The following is a 17,818-nucleotide window of genomic DNA, read 5'->3' on the forward strand; positions in this document are numbered from 1 at the left end:
AGGAAAAGTCAAAGCATTAAAGATATGGATTAATTATCCAAATCCTATCTTTAATACATTCCCAATTGAAGATTAACTTCAATCAAGCAATCTCAATTTAAATAAATTAGGGATAATTACCTCCATTATCTCAAGATATTATTTCCTATTTAATATCTTGAGAATATTTAGAGAATATTTCTCCACAAAACACTTGCCCAATAGGATGAGACCACGTGTAAGGTAAAACTCTAACACTATGGCCGGCCGTATCCCTATAAATACCCCGTATTCTATCAATTTTCAAGAGCTTTTGCTACCCCTAAAAAAGCCCTAAACACTTTACTTTCTTAGAGAAACTGACTTAGGCATTGGAGATTCATTAGCCTAAACCCTCCTACATCGTGGGCGTATGAGACTTAGGTCTTTGATCAAAGGTGTTGATTGTTTTGCAAGTACATTTTCGTCAAGACTAAAGATGGCAAAATTTTGCATCAACAATAGTGGTTTCCATAGATGAGATCGGTTTGAGCCTATCTAATTATTTAATACGTTAGCATGTGATGTAAAAGATTGTCATTCAAATTTAATAAAGTACACAAGTTATCGTTTGAATAGAGTGGTAACCTAGCTACGTGACAGTGATGGCTTGCAGGTTTATGGGCTTATCGTATCATTAAATTGGGAGTTTGTATCATTACCCACGATGATAAATTTAGTTTTGGGGCTTTCCCGTTTGGAGTTCAATTAAAACCCGAAGCCACAAAGCCATCATCAGAACTTTTACAGCCTACTTCTAACCACCATTGGCAACCAAAAAACCTGATTCCTTGAACGAGTAAAATATTATCAATAAATTACACAACGTAATCGTACGGAGAGAGGTGTTCATCGGCGCCTTATGGCAGGCTCTCCTAGTAGGACACTCAACAAGTTTTTTTTAGGAGAAAACCACCTTAATTTGGATAACGCCGAATAATGTACAAGCAAGATCCACCAAGCTGGCTACATATGATACACTTCATCTGCACTTCGAGATGAAAAACTCAAGAACCTGCATCTTGTGCAGCTTCACCAACTTGATTGCCCATTGGTGGATCTGAATTAACTTTGTCTTCTGCTACCGGAGCAGAATTTTCTTCATCTGTTGCTAGCTGGGAAGAGTCCTTTTGGTCAGTTGAAGCAGGAATAGACTTCGTTTTCTCTGGTGCTGCAGGTACAATGTCCATTTCATTTGTCCTATAAGGAGCAGAGTCCATTTCATCAGCTGCCGGTTGACGTCCTGTCAGCGAAGTTTGAATCTTTTTCTCTATATTTGTTTCAGCGCTTTCATATTCGGAAATGAGATCCATGAATTCATTAAGCAATCTCTGTACTTTTCTATTTGAAGCCATTGCCGGAAGGATATCTTCTCGTAAAAGTTTATGTTTCCTCATTCCCTGCAAAAGCAAAAGCACAAGTGAAAAACATGTATAAACAACCTTCCAAAGGCTTAATAAAAAGCTAAAGCCTAGTAACAATCGAGTCGCAAAGATTGGATGGCAATTGTTAAAAGAGTGTGTCATGTTATATACACCATTGAAATTTCGCACATCAATCAACCAAACTGCATGTGAAATTTACAAATTGCTCACACATACTGCTTAACCCTCACCATGCAACCAGACTGAGTAAAAGCAGCAGAAATTTAGACTCAAGAAGTGTATCATTAACGCCATATAACAGAACAAATGGGGGTAAGAAAAACTAGTGGAAAAATAGGTTGAAAAATAGCAAAAGACACCTAAAGAACTGTATGGAAAGCCTTACAAGTACATAAGGATCCCATGCCGAGTTGTTTAAATCTAAAGTTGTATCGTCTACCATCCCAGTTGGAGGTCCAAGAAAACTCTCACACACTTCTCGTAAACGAGACTCATCTGCTTCCCTGAAACCAGTGAAAACAAAAAGTCATAATATATATATATATATTGCTGCAGAAGCTAAAGTTATTATGCATCAAAAGTTTTAAAATTGTTCAACATCCCACACACACATATACATATATAATGTTGGCATCACATCTTAAGAACAGACATGCAGAGCCCCCATGCAACAACATCCACTGCAAGGACAAAAATATACCTCATTTTTCAAGATACCAAATTCGTAAATTAGCGTCAAATTTGTAAAACCAAATTCACCCCTCATGTTTTCTGCCTTATAAAGGGTAAAAGATGATGCCAACAACAAAAGAAAAAGCAGAAGCATAGCATACGAGTATTACTTAAGAGAAGAAGCACCAAGGAACATTATAATAATACGAGTACTCAACATTAGTAGAAATATATGCACATATAGCACAAAAAAGGAGCAGCAGGAGTGCAAGGACATATAGGTCTTCCTATATTTAATAATACGAGCACAACAGAAAAGAAATACCTTGCAAGGAAGCGTATATATGATAGAAGGCATTGGCGATAATCTTTAGCTGACTTTAATGCTAGCGAGGAAGCCAACTGAGCCTCCAAGTGAGCACGTGTCTGCACTCCATCGTCTGTCACCCTACAGGAAAGTAAAACAGATCAATTCCAAAAGCAGGATACTAGACTGTAGTATGCCGGTCAGCAAATATTATAATCTTAACAATTCCATATTTATCAGTACAAACCTGCTCCAACCTGGCTTTCTGGCCACATATTTCCTAACATCAACCTGCAAAGCAGCCAGCTCACCACCCTGAGTTGAACCCGAATGCCAAGAGCTTGCAAAATTTGACCCAGGAAAGCAATCATCTGCAACCCTAAGCCAACACATCAGGCCCATGTCAAAGAGGAAGGCATGTCGAGTGGCAAGAACAACAAGAGGAGAACCAGATCTTGATAGCTTTGCTGATATAACTTTGATCACACCTGCAAAGCATGGATAAAAAGATCAGAAATAAAAGGAGAAAACAATACCAACAGCCACAGTGGTCAGGATGTTAAGCACATCTAGACCACATGCTGACAAGACATGGGTTATGACTATCCGCCAACTAGAGATCCAAAAAGACACTTCAAGGGTTGAAAAGACAAGTGCAATGTTGTACCTGCGTCTTTTGCAGATGGGTTTGGGTTTGAAGCGACCAAAGATGCCAATGAGTCATGGAGGAGGCAATTCCGCTTTAATAGATCCCATACATAAAAGGATCCTTTTCTTGTGACCAAAAATAATTTCCAGCACTCGTCACAATCTATAAATATTGCTGCAGATCCTACCATCATAGTTGGCATAGCACGCCTCCCACACTTTGTGTAAACCTACTCAAGGGAACCAAAAACGTCGATAAGTTAAATAAATTCAACCACTTATAACAAGCTTGGTGGTAATATATTTGTATCTAAAAATCTATAATGAACATAAATGGCATGATGCTTGTCAGAATAGTTAAGGAGATTGAATTCGCTTTTGAGAATTAGGACCTTTGGGTATTCCGCCCCCTTGAATGAACCATATGCCCAACCAAGAGCTTAAGCTAACCAATTGTTCAAAACCTTTTTTTATGGATTTTCTTAACTACCTTGAAAGAAAACGAATGCTAAGTTCTGACCTATGGGACATTAGCATCTTTGTCAGTTACAATCACTTAAAAATTAAATGCTGCAAGGGAAATAAAATGCTATAGCTTCAAGGTAATTCAGTATAAAAGATTGATTAGAAAGAACAAGTTGGCATCAGAATCCTAGTACCAAGGTGTTTGTCATAATGTATCACAAAGTCACTGTGGAAAGAAATATTTTAGTAATAAGTACGCTAAACTTTAAATGGGATATGAGTGCAACCGCCTAGAAAACAAATCGAATTATATTATGTAGAGTTTTGAACTTAATGAGAAATAAATCTACTACTAACACTTGGTGGAAAAAACGAAGAAAAGGAGAAAACTTGTACGTATACAAGTGCAAAACCAATATAGATTTCACCTGTATGCATCCATCTTCACACCCAACAGCCCAGAAGTTAGTGTTTCCAGCTAAAACAGTAACTTTCCCAGATATCCTATCTGACCAAAGAGTTTGCAACCCTCTTGTGCAAGTAATTTCTGTTTCTTTCATGATAAATGTATTTCCCATGCCAACAATGTCGTTTGCAGCGTGTTCCCGAGGTCGAGCTTCCAAGCAAATCGGTGCATTGCCTTCTCCTCCTTTCCTATCTAACACCCTAATTGAAAGAGTGGCACATGAAGAACCTGCCGAACTAGAAGACTTCAAATTCCCCGACTGTTCCACAGCTATGCTTTCATCTCCACCTGTGGAGGCAGGAACCTTCTCGATAACAAGGCTTTTGGTAATCATAGCTCTAGCAGTTACCCCATGTCCCTCCTTTATTTCCGCGCTTCTGCCAATTGCTCCCCTAACAGATGTTTCTTTGATGCCACTATCAGCTGCAATTAACCCATTCTCATCATTTTTTCTATCAGAAGGCATAGAAGGGAAGTCAAGTGCCTGGGTCTGAACCCCAGCAGAAATATTTTCCTGCTGCAGAGGCACCCCAACTGCTTCTGGAATAATCCTCTTTCTACCATCAGGGCGTCTATATTCCCTCTGCTTCACAGGACTGGAAATTCTGGCAGGCATAGAGACCTTATTTAAGCCATCTGCAGAAGTTTTTGTTGCAACCGTTGCATCGACAGAAGGTTTTACAACTGTCTGGTTTTGCTGAACATCCAGAACCACTTTTTTGCTTGGGGCTTGCTTAGCAGATGCTGCTTCAAGCAATAATTGAGCTGGGCTTTCAGCTAAATTTGCTTGCCGACCCCTAACATCGCCATAACGGTTTCTCTTCAATTCATCCAGTTCAGCATCACTTAAACGGTTGCCAAGTTCTTTAACATCAAAATGGAAAGTTGCCACTGAACCATCCAAAGAACACGCAAAAAGTGAATAACCATCAGGGCTCCTGTTTCGACGAGAAAAAAAACACATTATATAAAGGAATAAACATAAAATGAATAAAAAAGCTAATTAAAATGATATAGAATATGAAAAAGTACTAAATGGTAGATCTTTATAGGAAAACGGAAACCATACCAGGATAAATCCACAACACTTTGAGTAAAGAAATGCTTTGCTACGAAGAGGGGTCGGGGACTTGCAGTAGTCCATACTGTTATAGTCCGGTCCTGACTCCCAATAGCAATGACATTATAAGGTTGTGGTTCTTTGTCTTTTCCACCTGTCTTTGAAGCACCATTAGTCCACCCAACGGGTGCAGCTTTTTCCTGAGCATTGGAAACATTCCTCCTAAACATTGAATGGTTAAACTTCACTACGATCACAGGGGCATTATGTCCTAAGAAGTCAAATGTAGCAGACCATTCCCCTCTCTCTAGAACAGGGGCAGAATGCCTTGGTTTCTGGAATCCGTGAGTGGTAGTAATGAAGTGGCCACAAGGGGACCATCCCAACCGCCTGAAAAAGGTAGATCCAAGCTGAAGAAACACAAGCATGTTAGAAAATGATATCTGAACTTGTATAAAGAAACCTCAGTGACACAATTGACATACTGATTTTTGCCAATGGCCGTCTGTCCTGTGCACAAGACTCCAGTCACTTGTTCGCCAAATAATTACAGTCTTATCATCTGACTGACTTGCTATGAAGGAGCCAATAGGATCCCAAGTAACTCCTTTAACCAGGCTAGAGTGACCCCTCAGAACAGCAGAGCAAATACCATTGCTCATGTTCCAGATGTGTATAGTGTTATCTAAACTTCCACTGGCCAACATTGAGTCATCTGGAGACCAATTAAGATCCACCTACTTTAAGCATGGAAAAACAGCACCTCAGTAAGACAATACCCACCAGGAACTATAAAAGGATTCCATAGAAAATTTAAATAAAACACAACTAAATTATCCATGTTTTTTTCTTTGGTAGGGCAGCTGTAATCATACAACGTAACTTCAAAGACCCAATTCACTAAAGCTCAAGATAATCCCCGGAAAGCAAGATGACTTTATTTTTTGAGCAAAAGGTGGATCATATTCATGAAGCAAACCATACTCAATTTCAACAAACTATAAGATGAAAGAAATTATTTAGGTGGTCTGACTCCCAAATAGTAAAAGCAATGTCATTACCACATCTGCAGTATGCCCTCTCAAAGTCATTGCAACTTTCCAATTTTCAAGGTCAGGTGGCTCTCCACTGCCAAACTCAGTGGTTCCTGAACCAGGCTTTCTCTCATGAATTAGAATCACTTGGTCATCTGATCCTGATGCAACAAACCGACCATGCTTAGCCCACCTAACGCAATTCACAGAACCAAAGTGATCACGGAGAGTTGCAAGTAGCCTCTGGGCTGATGATTCTTCATCATCCAAATCCCTGCCAAGGGATTTCATGTTCCATACCCGCACCTGTAATTAGTAAAGTGGGGAGGAGTAAATCACTTCCATGGTATAACAAATGATATCATGTAAATTTTTGCAACAAATGTCAACATAAAATAAACATAAACGTGACTATGACCAAACTTGTCTAAAACAAGATGTCCATCGATGACATTATGTTGGTGTTCAAACACCATGTGCAATAAAGAATTATAAAACATAGTTTTATGAAAAATTTGAATGTATGCACACAATGCCCTCAATATTATTGACGCCACCCTTTCAAGTATTTGGAGTGAGTTGTTTTTCTAATTTTTCATGGAAAAGTCTTTTCAATGAATTCTAGTACTAGAATATGATAGCACAAATACAATGACATGATTTACTTCAGGTCCAGAACACTATAAACAATTAAGGAAATAAAAAACAGGAAGTTTATTTTATATTTGTCTAACTTTATGAAAGAAAAACATATATTGTCGGAAATAGCGTCACGGTCTTAAAGAACGCACATAGCATGGACTACAACTAAAGTGGAGATATTACCTTAAAACTATGGTAGACCTTTGCCACACCAGTTTCAGACTTTGAGTAGATGAGTTATGTGCCATACATGAGATTCTACCTCGAACTATTAATGTTTTTCATCTATTGCATTTCAATTTCAATTGCAAATAAATAAGAACTAGTCATGTACAGACAGCACAAGAAGTACTTCAATAACCATTTTTGAAATATGAAAAACTTAGTTAAAAATAATAAAATATATATATAAAAACCCACAAAAGGGTTTCATACTAGTAGACAAGAAACATAAATGAAAACACTCAAATGAAAAATAAAAAATATTCAATAAATATCTGCTGAAACTTTTACCAACACAAACTGGAAAATGATGCAGCCCTACAAACAAGTTATGCTCTAAACCGTTAAAAATTATAATATCCTTAGTTTATGGATTTAAAAGTTAGTCCGCATCCTGCTGCGTAGATTTAGAATGGTGGATTTATATTTGACTACATGGTTTAATTTGTTTTCATCAAACGTTACGTAACATAAAAAATTAGTTTTATCTATCACTGATTCAGAGGAAACCAAAGTGTGATTCAAATAATAAAATTAACCACCGTTTTCCTGCGTATTTGAGCTCTGCCCTATTTCAGTTTGTATTTGTTACTAACACAACACAATTCCTAATAAGAACTCAGACCCCTTCTAAAAACACAATCTAAACGCATCATTAGATATACATTACAACCTAGTTCCTACATTTCCTAAGCAAGAGTAAAAGGAGGAGAGGAATTGAACCTTGTGATCACCCCCACCAGTTGCAAGCCTAAGTCCACCAGGTTGGACGTCAATGGAGAAAATTTGCATTCCCTCATGTCTGATCCAACTGGGCTTCTCTGCAATCATCTCTGCTACTTATTTCCAGAACCTAACAAAGCAATACCACCTGATGATCCCAAAATTCAGACTACTGGAGGGAAAAATAAAATAAAAGACATATTTCAGTTAACAAACCAAAAATATAAGCCAATAAAACAAAAAAACTACCTCCTTACTTGACATCATATAAAACAGGTATGCAAATTCATGGTTTTTAAACCAACATAAGCCCTATAAAGTGCCTCACAAAGGGCCAGCTGAGACAAAGAAACAAGATCTCGCTCAAGCAAGGATTTTAACTTGTTGCCGTGGCATAGCACCAAGCCAGAAGGTTATGCAAGATTCAGTGGTTTGGAGCTGGAAAACCCTACATTAATGACATATAATAAGCCAAACATTAGTGTTTGGGCTAGAGAAGTAAGGATGAGAAAATCAAGGGATAACTGCTCTTGGAAAATTGCAAACCACCATGAATTTTTTGCATCATAGGAAATATTTTTTTGGTCAATTACTTTTTATTTGCGTAGGAATAGAAGGGATAGAGTTTTTAACATCATAGTTATTTACTCATATGCTTTCTGATTACAAGAAGATTAAAGAGCACAAAAACACACATCATGCAGGATTCAAAATTTGATAACAAAAGAGTATGTTTGTGAAAGGAGGTAACCCTAGAAGATCCCTTCCTACCAATTTCGCCAATCGGCATAGGATTCTAAACTAAACTGAATCGTGTCACGTGCATGTGGTAACAAGAGGCTTAACAAGAATTGAATTGAAAACAAACTTGAGGAAACCATAGAGAAGCTTAATTAATAACAAGGAAATCCTCGGATTTCAATTCCACAGTAAAAAAAAAAAAAAAAAAACTCCCTGTGCTGCAACGTTGAATCTAAATTCAAAGCTGACGAATCGAAGAACGCCACAAAAGGTCGATCACAGGCCAATAAGTAAAAAATACCCATGAAGCATTGTACCTAGAATCCGCAAGAACCCTAAAAATTAAAATTTCAAACCTGTTTGGAAACCCTAGCGTGGGAGTTAGGGTCTGGCACCAAAACAAACGAAATGAGGAGCACCATTGAGCACAAATCGATTAAATTACAAAACCATTGAACCTTAAGTTTACAGAACTGAACAAATCGCCCAACAAAAAGGAAACGAAAAAACACAGAAAAAAAACAAACACAGAAAAAAAACAAAGGCGCATAAAAAATAAATAAAATAAGGAAGATTGAGAGGATTTGAAACCCTAGAATCGAAGGTTTTGAAGAGATTGCTTGCATACCTTTGTGTGGCAGAAGAGGCTGGAGATTTGAGAGAGATTGGGAGATTTGAGAGATTCTGAGAGACTGTTGTGAGAGTGAGGTCCTTTCTTTCTCTTAAACGGGTGTTTCTGGTATTTAAACAACGTTTTCAATTTCCATCCAAAATTTCGGGAACGGGATCCCCTACAATTTTGAAATTCAGAACTTTCGGAATCGAAATAATATTGGAAGTTGTGAACATAATTCAAAAGTTTATATATGTTACAAGTGTTTTAATATTCTTAAACTTTTTGGCACATGTGATTTTCTGCTCTTGTTGATAATTAGTATAGGATGAAGTGTCGATTTAGTTATTGAACTATCATTTCAACGAAAATAAGATTCCAAATTAGTTTTTTTTCAGTCAAATAAGTTCCTAAATTCATTAAAAATTGTTAATTTCATCTTGACTCTTATATTCAAAATTATTTTATCCAATTTTTTGTCAATCTAAGTCACTAGACACAATTTGGAGTGTAATACCGCTCTTTTCTCGCCTATAAATCCTTAATATTTCATATAGGTTGCGAATCTAACGTTTAATTTATCCTCCTAGGTTAACTCCACACACTATTTTTAATGTAAAATCCCTAATCTACTCTTTGATGTGTATCGCATGCAAATAACGTGACTTAAATTTGCGGAAAATTGAGTATAATAGCTTTGAAAATAATATTATGGATGTAATTGGCGGATTTTTATAATTCAATGACTGATTTTTCTGAAGAAAAAAAATAGTTTAAGGATCTAATTTTCACTCAGATGATAATTTAGGGACTAAATTGGCAGTTCACTCTTTAGTATATGTTATGCAAATTCATTTTGAGGCATATTAGTGTGCGTTTTACTACTGTCTGTTAAAATCGTAATTTACTACATTTAATTTTTTTCATCTCACTTTTATACTTAGATTTTGATTTTTTCGCCACTTTGATATTTTGTTAACTTAACCATTAACTTTGCTCTGTTAACTAATGACTTGTAAAATTTTAACCCACTAATTCATGTTAGGTGAGCTCACAAGCATGTATGATTATATCACACAATATGCATGTTGTATATAATAAAATGGCCATGTGGATAATAACAATATTGACTACAAGCATTGCTTATGATGGTTTAGTATATTTATAACATGCAACTTTGCGCATGGTCATTCACTATTATTTTACAATAGGCGAAATTTATTTGTGGTAAAAAAATTAATTTGTACTTTTTATAAAGTGCTCGTAAGGGCCGTGGTAAAATTGTCTTGGTAGATGAGTTGTTGTCTTGTAGTTCATTCTCAAGTGTTGGTAATACTCACCACTTTATTTATCATCGTTAAATGAGTTTAAATTTTGAGATGTATGTTTATTCACTACACAGATCTCAAAGTTTAAATTCAAACAGTTGTGATAAATAAAGTAATAAGTATCACATTCACTTAAGAATGGTGAGCAAAAATATTCTCATCCTAATAGTTTAGGTCAATTGTGCCTTATCTTAAGGATTAAGGGTATGCATTAATTTGAGCTTAAAATTTCCGCACTTATTACAATATGAAAACCAAAAAGTGAATTTTTTTTTCTTTTTTCTTTTATCACGAAGATAACTTTCATTACATTAAAAACTAGTACATGCCCAAAAAGAACCGGGTAGACAACTACAAAGAAAGTAAAAGGCTCAAGCAAAATGAGAGCGACAACCTCAAGAAACAACAAGAGGCCCACATCAGCTTAGGCTCGAAGGTTGCAAAAACAAACAATAAAAACCCTACTCTCAAGCAACAAAGACCACATCGTCGTCGTTGTCATATCCTCGGAGAAAGCCAAACTTAGAATTGAGAAAATAGACACTAGATCCAAGTTCCCTTCACGAACTCCTACAAATATATACAAACAAAGTAACATATGGATAGAGAGTGAGGTTAAGGGGTATGTAAAATAACCAACACTCGCCCTCGATGGGGATCCAACATAACAATTGAAGGAAGGGGGAAGTAAGGGAGGAAAGTGGATCTGATATCAAATATCTAATCGGAGCCCGTTAATCTAGGGACATGGTGGGATGATGATGAAGTATCACAACTAGGGAGAGGGGAGGACAGAAAAATAAAAGATATAAAGCAGTAAAAGCAGGTGAGGGGCATGAAGCTAAGGATAGTTGAGACTCAGCTAAAGGAAACTGAGATTAAACTCAAGGGAGAACCGAGAATTAAAAAATGAAGGCAGAAAACTGGAAAAGGCGAAGGAAGATGAGGAAGAAAGCTGAAAGGGGAAAAGAAACAAAGGAGATGAAAGGAGAGGAAAAGAGAAAGGGCAAAGGAGAGAGAAATTGAGAAAAACTCAGGAGAAAACAGAGAAGAGAAAGGATAAAAGAAAATAAGGAAGGAAGGAAGGAATGAGGGGTGGATGCCTTCGGCACCTAAGCCAAAGGCTAGGGCCAGCGGCAAAAGTTACTGGGATTGTGGTTCACTAAGAGAGTTATAGAGAGAAAATGGGAGACTTTTTAGAGAGGTGGATTTTTTTTTTTTTTATGTTGGCTGTATGAGGTCGTGGTTGCCTTGTGTCACAATGTTATGTGGTTATTAAGTGTAAGCTTTAGGGCTTTGTTGTGAAAATAAGTGCAAGCTTTAGGGCTTTCTTGCATTATGAGGTCACCAGTTTGAGGCTTGTTTGAACTTCTTAAAGAAAAGAAATAAGAATTGGTGCCACATAGTACTATGGTGTAGTGGTATTTCTCTCCATTTGTAAGTGTGAGATCTTAGGTTCAATTTTCTACAAAGGCAAATTTGAGCCAAATTATTGTTAGTCATTGCGAGGCCTTAGCCCATTCCTCCACCCCATTGGTGTAGGTAATATCGTCTATTAAAAAAAAATCAGTGACTTAGAAACAAATAATTATGAAATTTTTAATTTTTTTTTATGGAATATACATATCAATATTCATGGATTTTCAAAGCCTGTTTAAATGCTTCAATCCTTCATTCATATTTCGTCCAAGCTCTCATTGTATTTGTCTTTCTTCTTTCTTTGTTGTACATATGTTTGAGGCTTTTTTGCATTATGAGGTCATCGGTTTGAGGCTTGTTGGAACTCTTTTTTTTTTTATTTATAATTTTTATCTTTCCTGATGTATTTTTTATCATACGTTAAGATTTAAGGTGAGAATCTTAATATTTTGGGTAATGTTAGGTAGACTAAATTTGCAAACTAAATGATGTTTTACCACTAAGAAATAAGCACATTAATCAATATTTAAGTAATAATCAAATCATCAGCTTATATGTCATTTAGTTTACAAAATTCAATTTACAAGTTTAATTTATCTAACATTACCCTGTTTTTTTTTTTTCCAACAAAGAAATGAATTTACTTCATATATGGTCATGGTCTAATATCAAAATAAAAATAATTCACTTCTAATAAAAGCGTTTTCAACCGCAATCATTCATGAGTGTTTGACCATGTTTAACATTTTAGCTGTTTTAAAAGGAATTTCAAACAAGCTCCTTAGTACTGGTTTAGTGATATTCTAATAAAAGCGCTTTCAACCGAAATCACTCATGAGTGTCTAAACTATGTTTAACATTTTAGCTGTTTTAAAAGAAATTTCAAACAAGCTACTTAGTACTGGTTTAGTGGTATTTATGTTCAATTGTAAATGAGGAGTCTTACGTTCAATTCTTACTAAAGACGAATTTGAACTATATTATTGCTACTCATTGTTGTTGGAAGGAAATTCATAATCAACTGAAAACACTTATCTGTATTAGAACCTCCGTTGAGCAATCTTCTGAATGTATGCATCTCCCCTTGTATTGTTACAACTCTATAGCATAAACAAATGATCATCTACTCTCTTTCACTCACCTTATCACAACTCTATTCAATGGGGCTGGAAGGGTTATTTGTGTGTGTAGAGTGTGAGAGCAGGGACCTTGTTATATAGTAAAAGAGGTGGAATCCGAGTAGGAAACTTCCCATCATGTAATTCTACTCGAACAAGACTTTTATCACCTAAACTTTAGTATTCATATATGATTTGGTTTACTAATCGTATCAGGATTACTTTAGCTATAAAATCCTAATAATACACTCTTTATTAGCATACAAGTATTATTGAAATCAATCTCTGCAATCCTTAATCTATATGAGATGTTACATACAAGTGTGTAACTCTGATATAGCCTTATGTTCTCCTGCTAGAGTCAACACTTGTATACAAAAGACTCAAAATCGAATATTAAAAATTTCCCTTAATGGCCATGAGATCAAAACAATAAAATCCATGATAAACAAACTTCTGTTATGAGCTGATATCCATAAAGAACAAGAAGGAATGACATTTTACAAATTAAACATTATCCCCAAGATTACTGTCATGAAATTAACAAACACATGAAGCTACAACAAGATATGAATGAATCAATGTATAATATTAGTCTTATAAGTGCAATCTGTATATCACTAAGTATTTGGTCACCTTAACGACTGAAACCACAGCCAAACTGTAATACTTCTAAAGAAGCCTTTATAATTGCATATCTGCCAAAACACTCAAAAAAGTTGCTGCAATTATAAACTGACATGACTAAAAGTTGAGAAACTGGGAAATTTTCCATACAACTTAACACAACAACAATCTTTAATAGTTATGATAGACTGTAAAATCCTTATTACATTAAAAACTAAAAAATGAATCAAAAGCCCAATGGCTCCCACTGGTTTCGTAGATTCAAAATCAATTTATAACTCAATTATACACGTGCTTCCTGAAAACTCATATAGCCTTAATTTATGTAAACAAACAAGGACTTCACATGAGCTTAATTAGAAATACTTTAAGCGAACCAGATTATTCCTTAAGATTTTGAAAAGCCAATAAGACATAATGTCCAAATGATAAATTGAATTCAAATTAATGCTCCTGCTAATTTACTAGATCAATAATGAATATATAACTTGCAACATGTTTCCGGAAGGATTCCTTTTTAAGAGCAATATGAATTGTATCAACTTAATATGAATGACCTTAATTAAATGCACATTTATCCATTCCAAACTGTACCAATACACATTCATCTATAAAATTAATATGCATGAACTGAAACACTGAGGTTTGATAAAATCATTATAGCCATTTAAACCAAAGTAATATGCATAGATAGACATTAAGTACTATTATCCTTATTGGCATGGCTTAATTTTTCCCAAGTATGAAACTGAATCTTATCACAAGGGATTAGGCAACACAAAAGAATTGATCATCCAAAACTTAAAATTTGAGAAAACAAACTGAAATAAATTTGGTAAAAGACTTCTTCAATATCTATGTTTACAATTGAATCATTAGAAGAAGATAAGCATGTGTCAATAACCTTAAGCTCATTCCTAATGTTTGTACAAAGAAACAAAGAACTGAAGACAGAAAAAAAAAAATTAGAATATCAGAGCTCCTTTTCTCTTAGTAAGACCTTGGTATTAATCAAGTTCCATGTCTATACTTTAGATGAGTTAGACAAAGTTAATTCAAAGTTTGTAAACTATTTACTTTGGAAAAAAAAAAAACATTTTAGATGAAAACTTACTATAAAATTTTAAGTAAAACTTCAATGTAACAAAAATGTGATGTGAGTTTGATCCTCAAAACTTTATGAGCTTGGTCTTTGTCACATCCCGCCCCGGGGCGGATCACTTCCCAGGCCGGCTCCACCACCGTAGCACGATATTGTCCGCTTTGGGCTTACCATTCCCTCACGGTCTTGTTTTTTTGGGAACTCACGAGCAATTTCTCAGTGGGTCACCCATCATGGGATTGCTCTAGCCTCCTTCTCGCTTAACTTCGGAGTTCCTACGGAACCCGAAGCCAGTGAGCTCCCAAAAGGCCTCATGCTAGGTAGGGATGGGAATATACATATAAGGATCGCTCTCTTGGGCGATGTGGGATATCACAATCCACCCCCCTTAGGGGCCCGACGTCCTTGTCGGCACACCACAACCAGGGTTAGGCTCTGATACCAAATTGTCACATCCCGGCCCGGGGCGAATCACTTCCCGGGCCCGCTCCACCACAGTAGCACGATATTGTCTGCTTTGGGCTTACCATTCCCTCACGGTTTTGTTTTTTTGGGAACTCACGAGTAACTTCCCAGTGGGTCACCTATCATGGGATTGCTCTAGCCCCCTTCTCGCTTAACTTCGGAGTTCCTATGGAACCCGAAGCCAGTGAGCTCCCAAAAGGCCTCATGCTAGGTAGGGATGGGAATATACATATAAGGATCACTCTCCTGGGCGATGTGGGATATCACAGTCTTACTGGATGAGGCAATTAGTGAGTGTAAAGCTCACATTCTGTTAGCAAGATTCAATGAATCAATTGTAATTACTCCACAATTCTCTAGATTAAGTTATGTTTCCTTAAATTATATGGGGAAATGAATCAATTGTAATTAATAGTTTTATCAAATGTATGAGCTTGGTCTTACTAGATGAGGTAATTAGTGAGTCTGAAGCTCACATTATGTTAGCAAGATTCAATGAATCAATTGTAATTACTCCACTATTCTCTAGATTAAGTTATGCTTCCGTAAATTATATAGGGAAATGAATCAACTGTAATTAATAGTTTCATCAAATGTATTCTATATATCATGTAATTGAAATGAATCAATACAAGGAAATATTCATTCAAATGTATTCTGTATATCATGTATTCCTTTTTAATTCTCCCACTTGGACAAATACTCACTAGTCACTATATTTTGTTACTTCAAAAGAACTAATACAAAATTGTCGAACAAGGTTTATGCAATGTACTTTAATTTTGTTTACTCTTTCAAGTTCAATTAACCTCAAACAAGTATTTAACAAATTACAAACTTGTCTTTATATATGAAAATAAAACCACTACGAGTCTATCTAATAACTCAAAATGCACCCTAATTGAGGCAGCTAAAGCTACCAACATATAAACTTCTTAGTTAATTAACACATGCAGTCAATAAGAGGACACATAAAAATAAAATTTAGGTTATTTGGTGGTCTTTAAACTTCTTAGTTAATTAACACATGCAGTCAATAAGATTAATCATGGTGGGATTCAAAATACTAGTCAGCTAGTAAAAAGCAAACAAATTGTAGCATATTGGCTAAGGATTGAAAACGGTCATCCGTCCTAATAAATCTTTAAATGAAAAGCAAGACAACTACACGATTGCACACCACATCAAATTATAATGTATAGCTTTAGTGATATAACTCATGGCATACATGGTGTAACATGTACCATGTTTATGCTATCTGACAATCCAGATAGTAATATCAAAGTGCAAACCCCTTATTATTCCAAAGAATTTATCATGCTTAAAAATACTTCTACATATTAGTCAATGCATGATATAGATATTGTCTTGGTTAAGAATTCATACCATGCTTTCTCTTCTTAAATCAGTCTCAGTCCATAGTTGTATGAATCTGAATGAGTTCTTGACGAAACTGGAGAACATAAGTACTTATAAAAAGTGTTAACATTTTTAACCCCATAACTATATAGTTTGCAGTTTCGACACCTTTGGATGAAGAAATACCGATAACAATTTCTTTTGTTGATAATACTACCATAGCTATGTTTGAATTTCATGTAGCCTTGCTTTCATATCTTTGTGAAAGGAGAAAGCAAAACCTAATTTAAACATATGTATATGATATATTATACCACTAGAATCCAAACCATGAAAAATAAAAATTAAATCAAACCTCCTTTGGAAGGGTTTCTTTCTCCATGTTATGAATTCTAGTGCAATTCTAATAATTAGTTCTTTGATCATGTTCAGAAATTACATATAAACAAGAAAGGCTTTAACCAATACATGAATATGCAACATTTAGTTTGTTGATCGTGATCAGAGTGATGAAGCTAATAACGAAGCTGATAGGCATCTTCTGAATTTTTGTAGCTTTCCAATGCCTTTTCCGTCTCTCTACAACTCAATATGATTAGTGTTGAAAAATATCAAGATCAAATTTACCACATTCTTCATTGGAAAATCTTAATAGAATGAGAACAAAAACAAAATAGTATTTTCCCTAATAAGACCTTAGTGAGGACAAAGTAATACACAACCAGTGATGGTTGTTCATGTTTTGTGGCTTCATGATCATAGGTTTTTGAAGACTTCATAAATAACCACTGAACTTCACATTGCGACTTGATTCATGAAAGTATCTCCAAGTATCCATGGGATTAAACAATTCTATTTGTTACAACATTTAGTGGACATTTTACCAAATGAAAGAATCACGAGAATCCAACAAACTTAATTAGATAAACTCACATTGACGATTTAGTCACTTTCATTGGATTTGAAAATACCGTGTGAACTGAAACTTATTTTCCTGCATGTTTTGGAAAATCAATGAATCATGTTATAAGTGACTCAGTCTCATATTTCTTTATTTATAATCAAAATATTAGTGGTGTGCTCTATAGCATGGTGTGGCAAGAAACAAATTTTTTTGCATGTGTTGTTATCAATATCATGCCCAATAAATAAATCAAATTATAGTAGATAACACATACTACTCGAGTTTAATGTTACATATTATCTCAATGATATATACATACAAAAACCTGTAATTCAGTTTGTTGTCTCGAGAGCTCTGTATAATTACCCTATAAATTCTTGAGAGGCATGACAATACTGTAAGCACCCCAAATCTTAATATCAATATTGCCAATAAGCAGTTGTTCATAATCTTTATGGTGTAAGATGCTTGTTGTCATATTTTTTATGTATTGGTATACA

At 35.4% G+C, this 17,818-nt stretch overlaps 1 protein-coding gene across 6 annotated transcripts; it reads right to left on the bottom strand.

The window, feature by feature from the left end:
* Positions 1-790: 790 nt before the first annotated feature.
* LOC137725415 (protein HIRA-like) lies at positions 791-9,213 on the bottom strand. 6 transcript variants are annotated; one of them, XM_068464081.1, is made up of 12 exons: positions 9,012-9,213; positions 7,892-8,090; positions 7,643-7,772; positions 6,083-6,361; positions 5,507-5,758; positions 5,031-5,431; positions 3,924-4,899; positions 3,050-3,260; positions 2,630-2,870; positions 2,401-2,523; positions 1,789-1,906; positions 791-1,418 (listed from the first exon to the last, which is right to left on the bottom strand). In XM_068464081.1, the coding sequence occupies exons 3-12, from the start codon at positions 7,748-7,750 to the stop codon at positions 1,026-1,028; spliced, it is 3,102 nt and encodes a 1,033-aa protein (XP_068320182.1). In that variant the 5' UTR covers positions 7,751-7,772; positions 7,892-8,090; positions 9,012-9,213; the 3' UTR covers positions 791-1,025. The 6 variants fall into 6 exon arrangements, with proteins under 6 accessions (XP_068320182.1, XP_068320181.1, XP_068320184.1 ...); XM_068464080.1 differs by having other exon boundaries at positions 7,643-7,790; XM_068464083.1 differs by lacking the exon at positions 7,892-8,090.
* Positions 9,214-17,818: the final 8,605 nt, after the last annotated feature.

Source organism: Pyrus communis, chromosome 2, assembly GCF_963583255.1.
Source record: "Pyrus communis chromosome 2, drPyrComm1.1, whole genome shotgun sequence".
Classification (NCBI taxonomy): Eukaryota; Viridiplantae; Streptophyta; class Magnoliopsida; order Rosales; family Rosaceae; genus Pyrus; species Pyrus communis.